General features: G+C 33.4%; 1 protein-coding gene across 1 annotated transcript; it reads right to left on the reverse strand.

Annotated features, from left to right (window-relative positions):
- Nucleotides 1–645: 645 nt before the first annotated feature.
- Nucleotides 646–4,152, reverse strand: LOC106716476 (phospholipid phosphatase 1-like). The gene is made up of 5 exons (XM_045681671.1): nt 3,739–4,152; nt 2,399–2,553; nt 1,568–1,767; nt 1,206–1,320; nt 646–855 (listed from the first exon to the last, which is right to left on the reverse strand). Exons 1-5 carry the CDS (start codon nt 3,788–3,790, stop codon nt 646–648), a joined length of 732 nt encoding a protein of 243 aa, XP_045537627.1. The 5' UTR covers nt 3,791–4,152.
- Nucleotides 4,153–14,196: the final 10,044 nt, after the last annotated feature.

Genomic DNA, 14,196 nt, shown 5'->3' on the forward strand with positions numbered 1-14,196 from the left:
TCTATTGTAAGAAGAATCTGATATTTGTACGGTCAATTCAAGAAACTTTTACATTCCTTTGGAAATATCTGTTCAGTTTTTTTTATCGCCGAAATGGCGAAGCGACCGCTGGTCAAAGATACTCGCAATCACAGATGCGTTGTCTACCCTCAATCGAAGAAGGAGGAGACACACAAAAAGAGAATATTTAACCTTCCTATGCATCTCCTTCATCAAATCCACATCCCCTTCCCATCCTTTCCTTATAAGAAAAGGTTGGGAAGGGAAAGACGACTAAAATTAGATCTCCGGCACCACACTCATCAGACTGTACTTGGAATTACTTCCACTTGACGTCTGTCTTCTATGAGGTTGTGGTATTTCACTGAGCGAGGACAATTCCGTCCGTTGACGTCTACCAATATTAAATCATTTAATAACAGCTTTACTATTTCAACTAAAGTAGTCTAACTAACAGCAGAATCAAACCCACACTACTTGATTAACAATTTGAACCGTTAACCACAAAATCACCTTCATTACAATTCCAACAGCACTGTACTTGCGGTTAAATTAACCAATCAATTATTGTTAAAATATCAAACAATGAATTCGAACCTACTTCATAACTTGTAGTCAATACTCTTAACCACTACACTGTCTATTTCAAATGAACAAGAACAGTGGACTATTGACACTCACCGTATAGAGTAATATAGGTGCAGCGATGATTGCTCCGGCAAGTACATCCCACCAGTGGTGCCTCCGGTCCTGTACTCGTGACAAGCCGCACCACACCGCAGACAATACACACACTATCTGTGCAACCCCCACTGCACCTCTACCCACACTAGCCCCACGACGATGTAGGTAGTACTAAAAAATAATGCATTTTTTTAATACACACAGAAATAAAATATTTCCCCTTCCTGTGTCCCTACTCTGTCAAATTTACTTACCCTTCCCATCCAAGGAGCAAAGATGAGGCTTTCGGCCCATACACTCATTAGACGAAATGCGGAATTATTACTACTTGTTTTGTCTTCTGTGTGGTTGTGGTATTTCACCGGGCGAGCTGACCAACAGATGTTACTGGCGTCTACTACTGTTAAACTAGTATATAGTGCAACTTGTTACCCACTGGTGGCCAAAAGTGAAACTAAAGCAGCTTTATGTACTAAATTATATTTTACTTATTTCCATTTGGAGAAATAAAATCAACTTACCGCTATGAATAATGCAGCATGTAATCCTAGAGAAGTGTGTCCGGAGGGAAAGCTCTTATCCGACTGGCTGAGCCAATACGCCTTGGTACATGTGTAACTAGATATATATTCCGAACTGAAAGACATAAAAAAAAACTAGTAAATATTCCATAATATCCATTTTGTTATAAATGTACCCGCAGCTGGAAAATTTGCACATATCTAAGAAAAAATTCAATGACATGTATAAAGTCAACCAACCTGCACTGGGCCAGCGTGGTTGACTATGGTCTAGTCACCCCTAACTTAGGGTAGGCTCCGAGCTCCTCAGTGGGTTGTATAGTGTGCTGATGATGATGAAATAAAAACAAAATTATACTTACCCAACACAAGTGATCGCTTCTTCAGGTTGGCATGTATCAAAGAAGTGAGGTCTCGGAGAACCAACAATTAATTTCAAAGTCTGTATGACTGTTAAATTGATCAGGACACCATATACATACTCCTTGTACCAACATAATGCATTCTTCTTGTTTAAATAATTTTTTTCGCTTCCATTACATTGTCTCTCAACTATTAACATCTAAAATATATACAAAAAGTACCTAGTTATTATGCATGTTTTTTTTTACATCCGAATAGTATCATAATATAAAACAAGGTCAAATTTGTTAACAAAAAGTAAGTGCGCAGATGGTTAATTTTTCACGGTTCGTTTTCACTTATCATTGTAATTAGCTAAGTTTTTTTCGTATTTTTACCAACTTTTACAAGCTAGTGATTCTTATTTTTAATGAATTAAAATTAATACTTTGTAAAATAATCAATTACTTTGTTTCAATAGTAGGAAAAGATAATGATTGACATTAAAGGTTGTAAAAAACATTAATGAGACGCTATCTATCGACCGCGACTCTGTCCGCGCTACATTAAAAAAAATATTAGTAGCCAGTGTTCTTCCAGACTATGTTCAACAACCATGCCAAATTTCATCAAGATCTGTGCAGTCATTCCGGAGATAAGTTGAAACATTCATCTATCCATTTAAACATCTGCATTTATAATATTAGTAAGATATTGGAGACTAATTAGAAGACTAGATGTAACCACTTTGCACTTACTGTACACAAGTAAAAACTAAGACAAACTAATATATGTAAAAAGACAGATATAACTGCAGGATCACACACAAGTCTAAGTTGATATTTACTTACAATAACCAACGGCAGAAGTAAAGTAATACCCATCAACCACTTCCAACTAATTGTGTCTCCAGTGAAGGGGTGTGAGAGTGCCGGGTCATTGCATTGAAAGCCTAATTGACCTCCGGGCAACACTTTTAACTCCACAAGTACAAACAGAGCAATCACTGTAACAAATATAATTATTAAAAAAACTTTAGACATCCCCAGACTAAAGCCAGATTAACATTTTTTTTAATAATTTACGTAGAAATTTTATCTAAAATTTATCGTAAAATGTTATCTTTAAATTTTAATAATTATTTAATTTAATGATTTAAAATTAAATTAGAATTATTTAATTAAATTTTTGACATCAGTTAGAAAATAAACTTAATATCTCATTTTAGTGCTTGTTCATATGAACATTTGCATACAACATGTTTGAAATTTGTGAAAAGCACCCAAGTTAATGTGAACAAGTAATTATCCCTCCCCCGATGTTTCGGGGGTCTGATTTTTTTCCTCACATGATTGATGGATCCTTAAATAACCCATTAAATAAAAATAATTTAATCTCTTAAGAGCTTTCTTTTTTCTTCAATAACTCTCCATTCAATGGGTTATGTACAACTTCTTTACATATATGTATCAAACACATCAGACTTCATATAGCCAAAGTGGCTGGTTTGTGAAGGATGAGGTGTAATTAGATTTATCTTCCCAGAGTATATTATCTCATTAAATTTACATAGTACACTAGAAACTTACTCCTAAAAAAACGCTGGTTGAATTTAACACCTTTTTTATTAGCACTTGTCAAGGTTACATTTTAAGAGGTGTTAACTTTGTCTAATAACAACATTGATAATTTTCAAACTATTTATGTACTACTTGACGTTTTTTTTTCGCAACTTCATTAGCGTGGAAAAATATTAGCCTAAGTTAATCCTGCATTCATCAGCTACCTTCCGATAAAAATCCCTTCATATTTGGGCCTGCCGTTTAAGGATAACTACTACTAGTGACAGACAATTTTTAAAATCTGATTTTCTTCCAGACTATGTTCTACATCTGTGTCAAATTTTATCAAGATTGTGTTGTATGTAATGTTTAATTCCAGACGAACCTTCAAACAAATCCATCTAAACATTAACATTTATAATATTAGTAAGATGATAGTATAACTTATTATAAATAACTAATTTTAAAAATGAATAATTCTATGAAATAAAACATGAAAAGAGACTCAAAAATCATGATCTCAAATAATAAGCTGTAATTTCAACATAGAAATCGAAACTATCGCATAATTCTTTTTTTTCACAGTAAATTTTTTGAACCTATTCACTTTTAGCAATATAAATACTCACCGCGATGCCAACGATTGGTTTTTGACCAAAAACATTTCAATTTGTCCATCATTTCGTGGCTTGTACGTCCGTCTTACGATTTCACAGCTTCGTAATGTTGTAGTTTAAGGTTTATTACATAGCATGTAATAATGACTCAACACGAAATTTACAAATTACTTCTTGTAGTTTTAACTAATTAATGAGTAAATCACGAAACCTAATTTTTATGTCTGTAATCTAGTGAGTTTTTCACTAAATCTGTTAACTGAACTTTACAACTTTTTAGAATATTTTAAGGAATATTTCGTAATTTGCCGGATCACAAGCATTTAAGATCGACTTTTCCTTACGATTAGGATTTATTTTCGCTACACTTTCACTTTTATATCTTGAGTAAATACTTTTAAACCGGTAACAAGTACGTAAAAAGTATAAATCGATATTTGGACAAATCTTAAATCTTAAATATGCTATAAATTTAATAAAAAATGGAATGGAAATGTTCAAAATGAAGTTGACGCAAATGACATAAAAGTGACATTAATACTAACGCTCACGGCGCTCACGTTACGCCAACGTTTCGTTTCGCAAAATAACACTAATACTTTTGACGTTTTTATATTGACGTTTATATTATACTATTAAATAAAAAAAAACAAAGACACAGACTTTTTGGTGTTCCCATACTCTCCTCAAACAAGTGTGCCACCACCACCATGTATACGCGGAACCGTTCAGGTGGTATTTTGAGACTTCCGTACTTTAAGGGGCGCTCCAATTTATCTGTTAGCGGTGGAATACAAGTTGCAATTAGGGCATCATCGCTTGACCTGACAGTGGCTTCCAGCAGTGAATCGGGGTGCTATGTAATCCTCATAATTATTTATTTATGTCGGTAATAAACTGAAACTGTGCTATTAAATATTTTGGAACATTTTTGTAACCTTTAAAATGGTATTAAAAATTGATATAATTAACAAATCATTACAATTATGTAAGTTTTTTTTCCTTCAAAGCATAATTCAAATACCGGCCAAAACAGTTTTGCCCGATGTAATACAAGTAATGGGATCTACCCGATTCTGTTTTGCAAGCAATAACTACTCGTAGCAACATCGTGCATGAGTTATTGGTTATAGAATTTTGATTGCACGAATCCAACAAATTGCGACTAGCAGCTGGCTAGCTAAATTATGCAAGACTAACCGTAAATCAACAGCGTTCAAAATGTCAGCGGGGCAAAGGTACTCTATTTCATTCTGTCATTTATATTTTAGATTTAACAGAAGTTGCACTAGATGATTTATCTTGTTTCTTTTCCTCGTAAAACTTTAGAATTAAATACTTTTTAGACGATGAATTCACAATATAATTACTAATTCAATGTTGCGGATGACTGGTCCTCCCGTGATGACTCCTTTTGTTTTAAAAACAGCAAACATTCCGAACTGTTTAGTAGTCTTATCGACTCACTAGGCGCAAATGCAACATTTACCAAACTGAGTACGTGCTATCTTTTTTACTAACATTTAACTTACATCGAATATCTTGCTTTCCATCTAAGTAGAACGATTTATACAACTTAGTAACTATACTCTGGAAAATCGTACGATTTATTCGCTTCGGGTTTACATAATAAAAAGGCGCCACAACTTTGCCAGCAGCCATTACGCAAATCATTCGAAACAATGAACGATTGTAAGCGTAACCCTATCCCCGTCGCAACAATGCTAGCTGTTACTCTATAATCCATAACCTTAACACCGTAACCAGCGCGCCGTTTGATGTTTTATTTTATTTGCTACTGTAACTTTATATCCTGTGAAAAAACTTGCCGTACGGTTTAGGATTGTTGTATTGTATTTCTAAGTTAAATAAAAAAAATATACCATACATAATTCTTGGTTTTATAATTTTTATCTTTCACGCCATACCAAATGTAGGTCCGTGATCTCTACCTACTCCTTTGGGTTACAGGCGTGAGTTTTGAGTTATAATTTTCTAACAGGTGGCGTCAGAAACACAATAAAATTTTAATGGAATAAAAATCAAAATTTATTCAATAAAATGTAATTAAATATGTAACCTACGACTACTAGAGATACTAGAGATTTAACTAAAGTTATTAATAACCTAACTTTTATTTCGAAAACGTGTCGTAATAACCCATATAAAATAGCAAGTACTTAAGCCAAGAAGAGATAAAACTGTTCGTATTTGAGATTACGGTCTAAGTAAAGCATGTTTTGATTTACCGGGAATGTTAATTATAATAAACATCACGAAAATTTGAGCCCATGGTATTTAAAAGTACAATTTTATTCTTTTTGTTATGGACAATAAATTCCTTAATTTTATCATCTACGTGACATGAAGCGACAGAGGACAAAAGCGCGCCAACCGTCAACCATCCCGCCAACTAAAAGCATAGACAAGAGACATCACACGACGAGACCACACAGTTTTGATATTTAGGGATGTTCATCAAAATTGTTAAATAAAACGTCGTATCTCTTGATATTATCGACCGTATAATTATAATACCGACAAGAATACATATTTTTTAACTTTTAAAGCATGCAGGTAATAAAAATACATCAATTTAATTTGATTGCATTTGCATAAATAACATTCTATTCATAAAAATTATAGTATAAAGTGCTAATAAGACTTTAAATAAATAAATTTATGAACATAGTTATAACAGTAAGTAGTAATAGTGAAAATATGTAAGTATTTACCAGAGTATGTAACAACAGATTATTTCGTCGATTTTGACAGTTTAGAAATGCTTTCATCCCATCACTATGTTTTACATTTTTTAATCAATGTGTGTGGCCGAAGCGAGGGCATACTCAAAATCCTATCCGGGATGCAACCGAGCACAAAGTTAATCGCAGTAAATTTATAACAAGAGTGTAACAGATTATAAATTAGTTTTTTTAGATTACTCATTAATGAAGCACGATTAAGGTTAATGAAGGATTAGAAAATGTTTACATATTTTTGTAATTAAAAACTATAGATATAGTGTGGTAACATTTTAGTTTTTTTCTATCTCACTATTAATAAATAAATATCTATAAAGAATACGAGACACAAAGACGAACTTGATAGACGAATAAAAATAGCGTGGAAAAAGTTCTGGTCATTAAAAGAAATACTGAAGTCGAAATTATCTCTCAAAATAAAGAAAAAAGTCTTAGACTCGACCATACTTCCGAGTTTGTTGTACGGCGCCCAAACATGGATCCTTGACCGTAATACTATTATGAAAATACGTTCCTGTCAACGAGCTATGGAAAGAAGCATTCTGAATATCAAAATAAGCCAAAAACTCAATAGTCGTACCATCAGACAAAGAACGAAGTTAATAGATGCAGTACAGCAGGCGCAGCGCCTAAAATGGAAATGGGCGGGACACGTGATGCGCTCCGATGATGCCAGGTGGACGAAGCGAGTGACGCTATGGTCTGGTCCAGGAAGAGGCAAGAGAAAAAGAGGAAGACCCAAAGCCCGATGGACAGACGATATAGTGAAAATAGCGGGAAAAGCTTGGATGAGAACAGCTGCCGACAGAGACAAGTGGAGAAACATGGAGGAGGCCTATACCCAGCAGGGGACATGACAACCTCTTACTCATACAAAAAAAAAAAATGTTATCACTGTAGTTTGGCATGTTAAATAAAGGCTTATTATTATTATTATATATTAATAAATAATGATCTCTTGATTAGTATATACAAAATGTATAAGATAAAAACAAAAGTACAGGTGAGTTTTGTAAATTGAAAAAATAAGGCGATATAGAGTATCAGAATTTCGTGATTATTATTTTAAAATCTATTACAATTAACATTAATAAGTTCGATGGAACTTTTGTTTATAAATACGGTAAAAAGCAAACCTATATGATGATACTTATAAATATTTTTGAATGTATAGTATTTTAAAGCTGTCATTTAATTGCAGTCACATAAGGGTACTGCCCACTGTTGATAAAGATGACATTAAACAAATAAACATTTTTCGTTACAAAGAAAAAAGAATAACCAGTTTCGGAGTTAAAGCTCGACTGTTTGCACTTCCGCAAGTTACATTTGTACGTCTAATTATACGGGCGTGTTGCAGCCAGCGCGGAATTCAGGCCAAACAACGTAATGTCTGGGAATTTTCAATTTTGTTTGAAATTATTCGTTTCGTTGCTTATAAGTTGTAGCCCTTTTTATTATTGTTTATAATAGTAGATGTAATGTTTTATGTAACTGCTTAGATGATTTTTAACGAGTTTTGTATGTTTGATACACATTTACTTTAAGGTTTTATTCAGTGATACAATATTATATTTCAGCTATAATTTCCATTTTGTTACTAGTCTAAACAATTCTCTTTTTTTTAATTTTTAAATAATATTACCGTTTAAAATTACACACACTTTATCACGTAACATAACTGTTAAATGCCAGAAAACATTAACGTGTTTGTGTGAATTAAAATTTTAATAACAGACAACACTGAGATTTTTTGATGACAAAAGGACTGGTAACACCAGTTCCAGCGGAAGTCGATTGAGTTACGCAGCTGATGCCAACGGATATCAGGCTTTTATTATTTTGTTGTCGGTTTGACAGCCACATACTATAATTGCTTTTTGATTACCCAAGCCTCGGGATCTTTTGTAGGAGTATATTAATCCACACAATTCTAAGAATGTGTTTTTCAACCGCCGGGCATACGCAAATCCAAAGCATTTACTTTTTCAAGCTTTTGTTTTAAAAACAATATATCACGTATTCTATTTTCAAAACTGAACCTATGAATGAACTAAAACACGTTGCCAATTCAGATGTACTTGGACACGATAGCTCAAGAGAGTTTCACATTACTGTATTTAAATGGAATTATTTTCACATTTTTTGGACATCCGCAAAACAGCAATGACGGACCTGGAATCGAACCGATCGGTGACTGTCGCAGGATATAAAGATCCGACGTCAACCAAAAGTTAACTTGAGCTTTTCAAGAGGCAACCTTTATCATAAGCTTATGGGTAGTTAAATTTTCAACAACAAAATTTTGAACCTGTGTAACAGATGTTTTACTGCCACGCATGTGTGTTTGGATAAAAAAAAAACTCAAAAAGTTCAAACAAAAGTTGAGATTAGCGGTGAAGCGGGCATCGTTCTTTGCATGTTTACCTTCTGATGCGTTGAAGGTGTGCCTTTGCCTAAAAAAATATACGTGTCAGATATGTCACGTGACATGTGTCAAAATAAAAACAAATGATTGGCTGTTACAAACACAACATTTTTTGTTCAAATATCACTTGTTTACATTCAGCCAGTGTTAAATCTAGTATAGATTTGTTTGTCATTGCCAAATTAGGCAATACTCTTGATTAATAATCTTGAATTTTTTAATGTGTTCTTAGTAGGTACGTATTTGTGTTATAAATTCACAAAAAAACAAAAATCGAGTTAAAAATATTTAAAAACACAGACCATTACAACCGTAAAGTAATATCATAAACTATTTAGAATGGGAACATCCAATTCTTAGAAAAATAAACGTTTATGTATTTAATGTACTTTACCACTAGTAGCTATTTTATTACATCTGTTCGTTTTATTGGAATGCCTTTAACACTTTTGTACTTAATTGTATGAGTTTGGGTACAATCGTGAAGTTAAATGATAAATCGTATTTATTGTGCAATTATTAAAACACTATCTATTTGTTTAATATTCATATTTTTTATTCAGGTGATATACTACAAAGTGTTGTATTGTACGAGTAAACATACAAGTTTATACTAATCTATATATATAAAAGAAAGTCGTGTTAGTTACACTATTTATAATTCAAAAACGGCTGAATCGATTTGACTGAAAATTGGTGGGCAGGTAGCTTAGAACCAGGAAAAGGACATATGATAATTTTTACCCCGTTTTCTGTTTTTTATTCCGCGCGGACGGAGTCGCGGGTAAAAGCTAGTATTATATAGAGAAAATTTTTGTTCGTTTGCACAGAATAGGCTCGGAAACTACTAAACCCATTTGTAAAAGTATAAATACACTATCCCCCTGTGACATAGTCTATGTTAATAGCTAGATTTTTTTTTAATTCCGTGCGGACGTAGACACGGGCAACTGACAGTAATAAATAATTTACTAATTCACTTTTGTCTGTGACAGTACAATCGAACTTGACCTATAGTTTATAGTGTATACCAAAACGAAAAGAAATATTATCATAATACGAATATTGCACAATTTAATACGGGAATAATAACAAGGCGGTATTACGAAATAGCAGTTTCGACAACGGTTTTAACCGTTTTGTTAGCGTATTTATGTTGATATAGCAGGTGTGAGTAACTGGCTGTATCTAGACATTCGAGATGCGTCATTGTTTGCTTTTAAAATGGAAAAGAATATTAAAATTAGTAATATTACTGGCAACTTTGTTTATAAAGCAGTTGTAGTTAAGAATCAGAAGATGAAATACACGAACCTTATAAAAATATATTGGATAATGGGTTGGATAATCTATAAGATACCATAATTGACAATTTTATATGATATAACATCACCGGCATTTACGAAAGATTTTTAATAAGTCATCAAATCAATTAAAGGAAATTACTGGCGTATGCGATAATTCAAGTGAGGCCAATTTGCATTATGTGGAAAGTCCACCATCATTTACCGTGATTCCCCATTGCTAATCCAAATAAAAAAAACTATTGTTATCTATGTTACTTTAGAAACCATTATGGAGACGTCTATATTTTATACAAATGTTAAATCTTTACTGTAGTTTAGCGCAAAAAATTGTGGCTTGATATTTTACAATAAAAAATGTTACATTTTATTTAGTACAAACAAAGAAATCTTGTCTTATTTGTAATAAAAATGTAGCTAATTGCGAAGGCAGACCACACGTCAGGCGCCAGATGGTGGTCCCCACGTGGTTCGTGTACAATAAAATGAATTACCATACGCCGAGGAATCGGGTTAAGAACCCAATTAATGACCCAACCATTGCAGACCGTAACTATGTCATTACAGTTATTTACGTATGTTCTGTGGCATACTAGGGTGATGATTTACTTCAGATACAAATTATATAGCAACTAGCTGTAGCTTGATTATGTAAAAGAAAAACTATTAACCAGTAACGAAAATCTAGTTCAAAATCTTATTGTCTCGAACTAACAGTGATAAAAATATGTTTTTAAGTGTTTCGACAGTGTAAACTCAGCGGAATGGTATGTAGTATATATAATCTTACTAATATTATAAATGAGAATGTTTAGATGGATGGATGGATGGATGGATGTTTGTTTGAAGGTATCTCCAGAACGGCTCAACGGAACTTGCTGGAATTTGGCATAGATGAGAACATAGTTTGGAAGAACACATAGGCTATTAATTAAGTTTTTTTTAGAGTCGCAGCGACAGCTAGTGTTCCATACACATATTTAGCATGAAATTCGTAACGGAACTACGAAAATGGCGCGATGATTGAATTAGTATATTTAATCGTTTCATCTCACGCTAATTAAGATTTTAAATAGTTTCTAAAGTTATCGATTTAATATATCAACTGAGGACAAACAGACTGACACGTTACCGGACGTCCGCTATCGGCCCGCTGGGCTTCAACTATCCGTGAATGAATTTCCCTTTGATACTAACGGTACTAAGGGAGACAGAGATTTAGCGATTATGTCTCTAGTATGAAGAGAGAACTGAACGATGAGATAAATGAATGAATGATTGTATGACAATTTGACTGCGTCTTTATTAGGTATTACGAAACGTATTTTTGACAAAAAATTATTTTGTTTATAAAACAACCTAAAAAAAAAAATTATATTTTAAAGTACACTTTTAAAAGCAAAACTTTGCTAATTTATTCTGTAAGTGTTCACTATGTTATTCAAATATCTTAGAACTCATAAAGAAGATTTCCTGGTTTGCACTATGCCAGCATGTTAGAATTGGAAATTAAAAAAACAAAATGGGGTATTAAAAATCTTCCCATACAGTTTGTAGGCGGTTTAGAATTCAAACTGCATGATTATAACAAGGTAAAAGCTACGAATACATTGGAAACCACCCAATTGCATGCATTCAACGGATAATACAAGCCGCTATTTATTAAACCTGGCAACATTAATGGTGTTTGAGTTCCTTGACACGTTGGCAGAAAGAATGAATAAAGAGAACCGCCGGGAATTTATTTTTATTATTATCTCTAGTTATTTTTATTTTTTTTAGCTGAGTGAAAATAACTAGGGTGACTTAAAATTAGCTGTATTAACAATTTTTGTGTTCTATGACCGTCTCAAAAAATTTATTTTCGTTGTAATTTTTTATATATATTCTTTTGTTCTTTCCCTTCGTTATAACTTTTTTACAAGTTAAAACTTTTCTTAACCAACGCCGAATTAGTACTACTTTTAAATAATTCAAAATGATTTAAGCAAGCAATGTATTTACGTGACGGGAATTTGTTCGTCGAGATTTTCTCTAACACAAACCACTGATAAGGTACACTCTGTATCCAGTTAGACGGCAGCTAAGTTGTTTATTGTCAAAGATAATGCAGAACAACCTGCAATTAATATATATTTAATAGTATTAGGCCGTTTACATAGATTGCAGATTCAACAGCTTAAATTAGTAGCTTCGAGGATTTGTATAATTATTTTTAATGCCATTTCTTATCGTATTATTAGAGTCAACTATTTTACTACTGTCGTCAGCTTACTTACCGAGGAGCTGACGCTATTCTATGATGATGACTTAAGAGTTCAATCATACCCAGTGTGATTTGATTCACAAATCGTAAGCACGTCGTAATGTACAAATGAAAATCTATTAAAATAATATTTAACTCCAGTAATTAATCCACTGCCGCAGTTACATGAAATGTACAATACATTCTAAAGAAAATTCGAGACGTGCCCATTTGTCTGTTATTATCTGTGGACACTAACTAAACGTCTTGCGCATGACGTATGGCCTAGCAGCCAGTCTCCTGTCAAAACGTATACAACCATCTACCTACTGATATTTTAATATTATATTGTGATTCCTATCTTTTAACAAGTATATTAGTTATAGTAGATTAGAAATGCAGTCTCTTTTCTAATTATTAAGCAGGGTACTGACTACATATGGGATATAATGTAACATGTTACACCGAGAGGATACAGTAGTGTTACGAGGATACCAGCGAGCAACGAACCGCTCGATGCGAATGTTACAGCACGTAACATTACATCTTTAGTCAGTACCTAGCTTAATGATTAGCAGTGTAATGATTATCGTAGAATATGTTTATTGTGTTTACTTCAATCTTACTAATATTATAAATGCGAATGTTTGCATGGATGGATGTTTGTTTGAAGGTATCTCCAGAACGGCTCAACGGATTTCGTTGAAATTTGTTATAGATGTAGATCATAGTCTGGAAGAACACGTAGGCTCATTATGTTTTTTTTTTAATTCCGCGCGGACGGAGTCGCGGGCCACAGCTAGTATGCTTATATTTTAAACACATTAAATAATCTTTTTTGGAGTAGGTTAGTTTGAATACATAAAAAGCTGATCTCATTGCTTTATATTTCGCAGTCCTTAACCAATTAAAAATGATCAGATGCATTTTAATAGTAATTATAGCAATAATGCAGCTTAAAATATTAAACTTCTTTTCAACTAGTATTGATGCACGCACATCTGGATAAGGCGCGGCACACTTGGCGCTAGGGTTGCCAGGTCGCCCAACCTACTAGCCGGACAGACGGCTGGCCTGTTTGGCCGGACATTTTTGTAGAAAGGTCGGACACCCTATATTCTTTAGGATTTTGTCTCCGTATTAATAGGTACACTCTCGTTTGGGAAATGTAAAAAGCCTAACAAAAGCCGGGACACCGTTTATTTTGGCCGCACATAGGTAGGCTTTTTGATTGCGTTTTGATTGCGTCAAAAAGCCTACCTATGTCCGGCTTTATCCGGACGCCTGGCAACGCTACTTGCAGCCATATTGCCATCTATCATTTGTCTAATCATAATGAATTGCTTATTTAACAAGTAGTGAGAGTTGTTTCCTCTTAACAAACATATTAAATACGATAAAACTTAAACGAAATATCAATATTTTAGATTTGTGTTTATTATAAATTAGTTGTCGCGCGCGGTCGCACGCGACTCCGTCCGCACGGAATTAGAAAAAACATAATAAGTAACCTATGTGTTCTTCCAGACTGTGATCTACATATGTGCCAAATTTAATCGAGATCCGTTGAGCCGATCTGGAGGTACCTTTAAATAAACATCCATCCAAACATTCGCATTTATAATATTAGTAAGATGCGAAAGTTTAGTTGGATGGAAGTATTTCAAGAACGGCTGCATGGAGTTCTCTGTTATTTGGCGTAGATGTAGAACATAGTAGTACAAGAAC

The sequence above is a fragment of the Papilio machaon genome, chromosome 16 (assembly GCF_912999745.1).
Source record: "Papilio machaon chromosome 16, ilPapMach1.1, whole genome shotgun sequence".
In the NCBI taxonomy this organism is placed as follows: domain Eukaryota; kingdom Metazoa; phylum Arthropoda; class Insecta; order Lepidoptera; family Papilionidae; genus Papilio; species Papilio machaon.